This window comes from Colius striatus, chromosome 9 (assembly GCF_028858725.1).
Source record: "Colius striatus isolate bColStr4 chromosome 9, bColStr4.1.hap1, whole genome shotgun sequence".
Classification (NCBI taxonomy): Eukaryota; Metazoa; Chordata; class Aves; order Coliiformes; family Coliidae; genus Colius; species Colius striatus.
In genome coordinates this window covers 6,915,036-6,924,444 of record NC_084767.1, presented here as the reverse complement: position 1 = coordinate 6,924,444, position 9,409 = coordinate 6,915,036, and the positions used below count along the sequence as shown (strand labels likewise).

The following is a 9,409-nucleotide window of genomic DNA, read 5'->3' as shown; positions in this document are numbered from 1 at the left end:
TTTCAATCTTGACACTTTCACATCTCAAAGGGTTTAGAGTAATCATGGGCCAGCTAAAAGAAAGTTAAGCGAGGACATTCAGCTTTTCCTGGTGGTTCTCTAGTCTTCCACTGCAGTCTCAACCTCTTAGAAAACATCCTCAGAAACCTCCATAATCTCTGACCTCCTGCCTGAAGTTTTCCAGGTACTGTTCATAAAGAAGTCACTTTATGGACTCCCTACTGAGACGTTTTATGACAAACAGGAGAAAAATGACTGAGTTAAGCACATTTCAATGTTTAATTGAAAGGTACAGATCTGAAATATTGAGACATGACAAATAGAATTGCACACTGCATCTTCTCCATCTCTCCCAGCGGGCTGACCACACCTTTGCCCAGATCACTCATCTGCTTTGCACAGGCCAGCACCACACACAAACTGCGCCATCACTCACAAGCCAATTACACATCATGGGGTGCAGTCACTCCCAGGAGTTCATGAGAAGGCTTGATTTGTCCAGTACTGAGCTTTGGTAAGAAGTCTTCAGTGAAAGGTTGCACTAGTTTGAGATACTCAAAGAATACTTTCCCCCTTAGCTATTGCCATGAAGAGGGAAGGGTTGGTTACATCTCAGCCCACACTATATTCAGAACATTCTGATCTCTCCTTCTCCACTGCACTGGTTCAATTGCAATCCCTTCGAAACAGCCTATTGCTAACAATCTCTGCTCCACAGTGATGCAGAATTCATGAGGTCATTAGCAACATTCCCCCCCACACCTCTATTCATCTGACATACAGTAATACATTCTTATTATTCACTTCCTTGTTAGCACCAGAAGCATATGTCTTAAGTACTGATCTAGTCTTCAAAAAAACCCCATTGTATTTCACAAGGCTTACCCTTACAGAGATCAGAGTTAAAACAGCCTTCAGTCTTTCTCACCTAGATTGCTCTTAATACAGATCACAATGGAGCATTAGCTTTGCTCCTCTTGTGCCTGTGAAAATGCACCTGTTCAGCATCAGCATTTACTTCTTTTATATTTAAATTCCGGAAATCTGATGGCAGACTTGGGGCAGGTGACCCAGTACTTTCCCTCAGCCTTCATTAGGTATCATGAAATAATTTGTAATCTCAGTAAAATACACTTGTTACAAAATACTGGAGTTACTGATGCTGTGTTAGTACCTTTTAGAAGGCAATGAAGTAAGGTTTCTCTTTTCTCCTGCTCTAGCTACTTGACACGTTCAATGGGTATCACGCAGCCTAGTTTTTAATGGGTCTATGGTAGAAAGCCAGTGCCCTGCCCAGCAGGAGCATGTGAACAACATGGCACTACCCATACAGCGTGTCAGGTGGACAGACAGGCATTTGCTATTGTCAGCAACACTGAGTAGGATTAGCCTTTAGTTTGAGACACTGCAGCACTGTGCTACTGCACGTGATGTTTTCCTAGTATCATCTCATCTTCCAATAATGAATCAGGTTTTTAAAATTAAATACCTAATCAGCACCTGCAGTTACAGTAGACCAAGGTGAGACTACACAAGCTGCTCTATACACTAAAGGTGTTAAAATTCCTTTTATCAGTATTGTGGTATTTCACTGAACAGTAAGCAGTCCAACAACTAAGACTGAAAACTGACACAGAGTATTGTTGTAATCACCATGAAAAGAACGTATATGCTGGAAGAATCTTCAGTCCTAAGTGTTAACATATTCTTTCCATGAGTTGAATTCTTCATTAAGATGACTTTGCAGACTTTCTCCAATATTCGTGTGGCTGTTGCCAAGGTCACAGGATGGTTACCATATTCCTGTAAAAAAACCAAAACCCACCCAACAAACCAGTCAACTGAAGGGCTTTCTACAAGTGACAAAGCACCAGACTGCGACAGAGCAAGACAACAGCAGGATAGCTGTTCTAGAAAATATGTAACCTTCAGAATTAAAAGTCTAGATAAGGAATGAATCCACAATTTCTATAAATAAAAAAACCCCAGTCATATGAATAACACAAGTACAGGTTTTAGGCTTTACTGAACAGCCAGTTAAAGTAATACTGTATCAAACCATCTTCCCTTTAAATGATTTAAGCAAATTATTACAAGAAACTCATTCTAACAGATAACTGTTTCCTCCTAGATTATTCTTTTTAGGATAGGAGCAAGCCAAGTTTTTCCTCTGTCTTTTTACCAGTTTTACTCCACATTTTAGTCTGAATGAGGTCCCAATGTCTGTAGAACACATTTTTGCTCACACAGCACACCAGAGTTCTTTCTCCAACATTCTCACATTAGGTTGCCACTTCTTTAGGTACAGCACTGGCTCAAGCATGAACGTGAGAACAGACCAGCCTCTAGGATAGGCCTATTATGTTTATGTTACATCTCTTCAGGAGGTTACCTATACAGAATAAGAAACTTTGAGGTAGTTAACAGCTAATTACTCCTATGTTATCAGAGGCTGATTTCACAAGGAGTTACCTATTATGAGCTGGTCTCTGGAATTGTAGGAAGGTGTGTTATCCTGTAGTAGCTATGTTTCAGCTGCCGTGCTGTACGTCCAGACACAATCCATTTTAATTTCTGGACATTTGGTTTGGAACACTTGCTCGAGGAATATTCTGTAAGGCACTTGAACACCAATTCCTTCCAGAAGGTCAAATCTCTGTTGTTTATCTACATAGCAAGACAGCATCTCATATGTTAAGAGCCTATTAAATCCTTATTTCATACACTTACTTCAGCTTCTTCACATAAGATGGGAAGCAAACAATCCCAAGCCAAATGGAAAGAAAAACCCCAACAAAGACACAAAAGAATTCATTATGCCAAGGGACTCCCCTTTCCCCAATGTGTAGGCCTTTACATGCTTTTTTCTTCCTTCCTCTCCTGAAACTTTTATGTATACATACCTTGGAATGCAACTGCAGAAATTCCAATGCCTCTCTCAGCTCCGGTAGTTTTTGTTCCTCTGTCTCTAGTGCCACAATGGACAGTGCCAAGACAGAAGGCTGGAGAGAGAGAAAATGTTTTTAAATGCTGCTTTGTTCAGTTTCAGTAGTCTCATTGTCTTTAAGCGTTCAAGACATTTACCTTGGCTTTAGAAAACATGATTCTGCAGTGACATACTTTAAGCTGAGTCTCAAGTCTCTCAAAATTAAGGTATTTCCTCCTATAATAAAAACAGAGTTAATGTAGAAGAAAGCAAACTTGATCAAGGCCGCATCACCCAGGGAGCACAGAGTAGCAGCAACAATGTTTCATCTCTAAAGAAAGGCATCATTTGTCCCAGAAGTTCAAAGGTTACAAACAGGTGTTGGGTTCCGACACTGCTAATGCCAAAATTTTTGTCTGTGTTACGTTGGGGAGAGTTGCATAGTCAAAATAGATTTGCCAACAAGGAATTTTAATGCTTACTAGCACAAGGAATCTCTCTCTAAGCCAGATTTTGAAATGTTTGCAATGAGACGACACTTAGTGCAGCATAAGCAGAGATTTATTGCACTACCACCATTGAGCTAGTTCGGTTTTCGGCTCAGAAACAATACTCTTCAGATCACTTTATGCAAATAACCTTTAAAATTAAAATAATAATAAACCACAGACATTCCCATGTATGATATTTACCAATAAAGGGGGAAGTTCGTGTGATTTTTAAATGCAGAAAGGCCAATTTCATTGCTTACTTTTCTACATATGCTTCCTGACCATATGTCATCATAGCAAAGTAAATAGTAGATACTTTACCTTTCACAGCTTAGATTCTCATGAATGAGTGAATGATATAATTGTAGAAATTGGAAGGCTGTGGTAGCTTTGACTTTCCAAGACAGCTTCTCCAATATGATCTTCTCCATTCTCATCATATCAGAAACAGTGAACCTATACTGGCTTATTCTAATTAAGTCAGTAGCTAAGGGAATATTTCTCTCTTCTTCTGATGCTTTCACAGCCAAGTAGAAACAGCTGAGTCCAACACAGCCCAAGTGTTTAGGCTGTACCTAAAGAAAAGTAAATTGTTGTTATTTTCGAAGGGGAAGCCCTTTTTTGATCAGGGATTTGATCAGTCAGTTTAACATCTATGTGCTAAACTGTATAGACATCAGGAAAAAAAAATAGGTGGAGCAGAAAGAATTCTGGTTTTTGAGGATCAATAAATCAAGTCTTTACTTAATTATTTTTATTTAACTAAATGAGGAGACTATTACACACAAGTTCTGCCTCATTCATCTAAAAAAGCAAGATTGCAGAACAATCTATTTTGATCGAGGAAGAACTGGTTTCTTAATAAGGTTAATCAGAAGCTTTTAGTACTTAAATTGTTGTACAGATTGACTTCTGTAAAAAAAATGGGGCTTTTTATTCTGTAAAAGTACACAGACACATATGTACACATATATATCTAAACTGACTTACTTTATTCCTTAGGCATTTTTACTGCTTATTTTGTATAAAGAATTCTTTCCAATAATAGTTTTCCTATCTGCTCCATCTAGCTTTCTCATTTTTGTTTTAACACAAAAGAAAAAGAAGCTTTTGTTCTTGGCCAAATATTACAGTAGGAATCCAACCTTGTTAGACTATTAAAAACAACCCAGGTCAGCATGCTACATCTGCATGGTAGAATGGCATTCCAACTACATGTTTTAACAGATTCTGAGTCTCTTGATATACAGGAGGCTTATGGGCAGGTTGAAACAGCAGGAAAACAAGGAGTCACTTAAGGTATTCTATACATGCAACAGGCAAGACAGCCTGTCTTGATCTAACCCATTAATACAGCCTGCATTTCCAAGCCTATGGGCATTCTCAAGTCAAAACTGATGCTCCCGTCTTCAGAGGAAACAGCTTTGTTAACAGTACTAAGACTTGAATAGAAAAAGCCATTTTTTAGCTCTTGCACAATCAGAATCTTCGGAATGAGCTCAACCTTTAGTCATTTAAAACCAAGATGTTCTAACTTATAATCAGGTTGCAATGTGCAGGAGCTAATGACTGAGAGCTTACACTTTAAAAGCTTTACCTTCATTTTTGACAAGAATCTATCTAAGAAATTCACAGCTAGTGAAAATGTTTCTGTATGGAAGCCAAAGAATTGAGTTAAGCTGAGAAGATCTTTCACTTCGAAGTCTCGCAGCCTGGCAGTCATTCGAAGACCATTATCATGAGCGGATTCAATCAGTCTCAGGCCAGTTGCCTTTGGCTGACATCTTAACTCCTGCTCCAATAGGGCCGTGAGCTGGTACAGCAGTTCCTGAGCATCAGTTGTTACAAGTGTTTCAATCATCTGTAACGAGAAACAAATGTAAATCTATCGAACAACTAAAACAGGGAAAACTTACCAAGTGACACTAGTCTCTAAAGCAAATATAGAAACTTTCCTTTCTCTGTAGATGTGAGAACAACTCATTTTTAAGTCTAAGTACTTCTGCCAAATAATAAGACAGGTGGAACACTTGGAACAGAAATGTTGGGGTACGTACCGGTGGCATCAGCACCCAGCCCACCGCGTCGACGAGCAACCCGACCCACAGCGAGGCTCCCCCGTACAGAGCCCGCTGGGCCTGGCGGCGCCCGTCGGCTGCGGGGCGCGGGGGTCCGCACTCACCCCAACAATCTTTTTGAAGTCGAACTTCGAGAGTTTCGCCGCTCACCGCAGGCACGATCCGACACCTGAGCTGGGCCAGCATCGACCTTCTCAGCCAGGGCGCAGCGGGCCGCGGGTGCTGCGTTGGAGCGCCCGGCATCCCCCCCGGCATCCCCCCAGCCCCGCCGCGGCGGCCCGCGCACGCGCCGCCTGCCCGCGACATGCCCGGGCCTGCCCTTGGCCGTCCCGGGGGCTCCGCCGGCGAAGGAACGACCTGCCAGCTCCGCTGACGGGACACAGGCGTACGCCCGCCGCGCAGACGGGCAGGACACGGAGCGGAGAAACCCAAACTCGCCGCTGGTGGAACCCGACCCGGCCCGATCCCGCGCCCTTACCTTGTCCCTGTCACCGCACTGCCTCAGAGGAGCCCCAAGCCCGCAGCAGCGCCGAGGGGTCACTCAGATACGCTGTCCACTTCCTCAGGCACCCGCAACCACCGGGAGAACGCCATGAACCCACTCTTCCACGAACAGACAGCCAGACACACCGTCACCCTGTCTTGTCCTGTCCTGTCCTTTCTCGGCCCGGCCCGGCCCACACCGTTCGGCACCACCCGCCGCGGGGGGCGGGCTCGGGGCTGGGAGGGACGGACTGAGGCACCGGCCACGTGACGCGCGCGGCGGGAAGGGGCGGGGCGCCGTCGCCGGGAGATAGGGAGATGCCCTGCCATGGCGCCCTCTAGTGGCGCATGTGTGCGGCGCCGCCCACCACGGCCTCGCACCGCCCACCACGGCCTCGCACCGCCCACCACGGCCTCGCACCGCCCACCACGGCCTCGCACCGCCCACCACGGCCTCGCACCGCCCACCACGGCCTCGCACCGCCCACCACGGCCTCGCACCGCCTGGCGCCTCATGGGCATGTCGGGGCGGCGTCCGCCCTTCCCTCGCTTTTTATCGACAAGCACAGAGCACGGTCCTCGCCGCGTTCCCGCACTTTTGAGGAGTTCTCTTGAGTGTGAGGACTGGAACGTTTTGTTCTCCTGCCTTGAGGCTGTGGGGGACTCGGTTATGGCAGCTCGATGGAAAGACAAAGCTTGTGGACTGGGTATTCAAGCCCTTCAGTTATAGAAGGTATAAAAATCACATTTGCAATGCTTCCATGAGCCACTTTTAACTACTTGTTACTGCTCGTGGTACAGATTATCAGCTTAGGGAAGAAACTAATTTCCTGGTGGGCTGAGGGCTCGTGGGAGTTAGCTGGGTGCCTGCTCCCACCTCCTGCTGGGGTGAAAGGTGTCAAGTATGGATCAGTAAGGGGTTTTTAAAAATTATTACTTTGTAAAAACTTTCTGGTTGCTCAATAATATTTTTTTCATATTCATAGAAGGTCAAGACAAACAGAAGGACCCAATCAAACGATTGCTTACAACATTCTGAGTTGGCAAACTTTGAGTATCAGGCAGCTATTTACAAATACACCTGCTTTCATCTTGCTCCTTTGTGTGTGTCTGGTTGAGTGAAATAACAAGTATTCCTCTGCTCACAAAGCTGACGGGAATTGTTCAGTGTTATATTAAAGTGAATGCTTTACTGGTGAAAGTTACTTCTGGTTTGTTCTAAGTATGAGGTTGGATTGTGTATGAAGTTGTTTTGAGATAAATACTCATGTTACAAGATCTGGAAATGATACAGTACTGTTGTAAAACATTTGAAACAGCATTTAAAAGTATCCACAGCAGAAAATGCTCGATTTCTGAACTGAGTTTAGGTAGGTAAAGGAAGCTGATTACTATAGAGAGCTTCTATTTAGGTCATGTGTGAGGCCTGCAACTTATTTAATAAACATTTCATTATCTGTAAATACTTACTTTCTTAAAACTTAGGATGTTCTTTCTGCTTCAGTCTAAAGCTTTCAAGCTATTTTGTGGTGATTACTATGAAGGGTTGAAAGCCAGAGAATTCTCTTGAGGCATGAAACAACTTATGCTATAATGCAAGGTTTTTAGAAAAGCAAACATCTTGGCTGCATTTAGTCTTCTGACTCCTCAGATAAAATACGTGTTGGTATGTAACTAATAAAGGTGATATGCATGCCTAAATTTTTTTTTAATCATTTTGCAGATAGGAGGAAGTTCTCTGAATCTCAGAAGGGCTTGAAATAATTCAAATCCAGGTGAGCTTTATGTTTTCTGGAAATTCTCTCAGGAAGTCCAGGATTTCACTACAGCCTAGGCAATAACTGTCCTGGGAAGATTGTTTGTTTGTTTGTTTTAATGAAATCCATCAGCTTGTCTGTTGTTCAAATATCTTCCTGAACGGCAGATTGAATGATTTATTGAGCCTTTAGACAGCATTCCTGGAACCACTTTTAGCGAGCTCTACTGATAGTCTGCAATGGAACACACAAGTCAAAGAAGTCATCCTACGTCCTCTGAGACAAGATGTTTCTTTGTCTCTGGTTTGTTTTCTGCTTGTGATTGTGTATGCTTTGCATTTGCTGTAAGCACTATTTCTGGAGTGCTTTATGCCTTTCTTGAAAACTGGAAACAGGATGAGTTGCACTTCAAGTTGTGGCAAATTGTGAACAGGGAACACCTGTTCTAGGCTGTGTTTTGCCCTCCCCTATAGCACAGTGTTTTCTTCATAGTGCTCAGAACATTAGTGCTTGTCACATTTGCCAAGAGGAAGGCCAAGATAAGTTTAAAGCCCTTTGGGATAAAATTGGCACAATATTTGTGAAACAGAAAAGCAAGAGTCACATTTTTACTCACACGAGACAGCTTGGTGGACAGATGGGACAGATAATACTGTATTGGTTCAGAACAAGGTACTTCTGTTAGCCAAAGGTATGTTTAATAGAGTTGTACTCAAGAACGAACTACAGGTTGGTGTACATAAGTTGTGGTCCCTTCTACTGGATGTGAACAGCATCATGGATTTGCTCTCAGAGGTAGGTCTTTGCATTATAACTATGAGAAACTGCTTTCATTATCTTTATATGTCTTGGAGTAATGCTGTGGAATTACTTTCACCTGAAAGCTGATTATATGTAAAATAAAGATTAGTTTTAAGATTTTTTTTGTTCACAAAAATAAATATTTATGTATGTGAGATCTTTACTGTTTAGAAACACTGGCTAAATACTGGCAAGAGCATTATGTGTATTTTCACCGAGAGTGAGATTGACCAAAACAACTTTTAGTCTGAGTTGCTCTAATATGGTGACCCAAACCCTATTTTAAAGCACTTTGCACATCCTCCCCTTTTCTGTGTTAAAAGCTGTTGTTAGTAGTAGTCACTCTTACTGTCAAACAGGAGAAAAAGATGAAGGTGTAGCTTTCCTGGGAAGTGTCTGCAATTGTGTTAATTTGGAGGATGTGAGTGTGAAACAGGAACTGTTTCATGCATCTATAAGCTTTATCATCTCAGTATGCATTTTACTCAGTATATGCGTCAAAAGCTGTATACATCCTACTTTCTCCCACCATACTCCTAACTGATGTATTTTGGGTTTGTCTTATTGTGACTTGCAGTTGGAAAACTTGGTTTTATTAGAAGAATCTTTGCACTTCAGAAGGCTGGAATGAATGACAAGAAAGGCAAGACCAGGAGGAAGTGTGGTTAGAAATGCAGAGTTTGTTAAGAAAGATGTGTTTTTGCTTGGATTTCTAGAAGGCTCAGTGGAAGCCAGTATGAGGGAACTCCAGGGACCTCTTAGATGTAACAGGGGGATGACCAAATAGCATCTGTTGTTCCCTTCTAAAGCACCATTGTCTTGCATAGAATCCAACTTTTAGGTTTCTCGCTTGCTGTCTGTTTAACTTTCTTC

General features: G+C 42.7%; 1 protein-coding gene across 2 annotated transcripts; it reads right to left on the bottom strand.

Annotated features, from left to right (window-relative positions):
- Nucleotides 1–256: 256 nt before the first annotated feature.
- CCNG1 (cyclin G1) lies at nucleotides 257–6,214 on the bottom strand. 2 transcript variants are annotated; one of them, XR_009819272.1, is made up of 8 exons: nucleotides 5,974–6,214; nucleotides 5,015–5,278; nucleotides 3,739–3,992; nucleotides 3,085–3,163; nucleotides 2,904–3,002; nucleotides 2,473–2,667; nucleotides 2,183–2,392; nucleotides 257–1,803 (listed from the first exon to the last, which is right to left on the bottom strand). XR_009819272.1 is itself a non-coding variant. In XM_062002587.1 (7 exons), exons 2-6 carry the CDS (start codon nucleotides 5,276–5,278, stop codon nucleotides 2,476–2,478), a joined length of 888 nt encoding a protein of 295 aa, XP_061858571.1. In that variant the 5' UTR covers nucleotides 5,974–6,214; the 3' UTR covers nucleotides 257–1,803; nucleotides 2,473–2,475. The 2 variants fall into 2 exon arrangements, 1 of the variants encoding a protein (XP_061858571.1); XM_062002587.1 differs by lacking the exon at nucleotides 2,183–2,392.
- Nucleotides 6,215–9,409: the final 3,195 nt, after the last annotated feature.

Bases quoted from the DNA above. Each gene is read 5' to 3' on its own strand.
- CCNG1 (XM_062002587.1), bottom strand. From the start codon at position 5,278: ATGATTGAAACACTTGTAACAACTGATGCTCAGGAACTGCTGTACCAG. The intron at 3,164-3,738 runs GTAAAGTATCTA...TTTTTATTATAG, and splicing joins GAGAATCTAAGCTGTGAAAG to GAGGAAATACCTTAATTTTG. The intron at 2,668-2,903 runs GTATGTATACAT...CTTGCTATGTAG, and splicing joins TTCTGCAGTTGCATTCCAAG to ATAAACAACAGAGATTTGAC.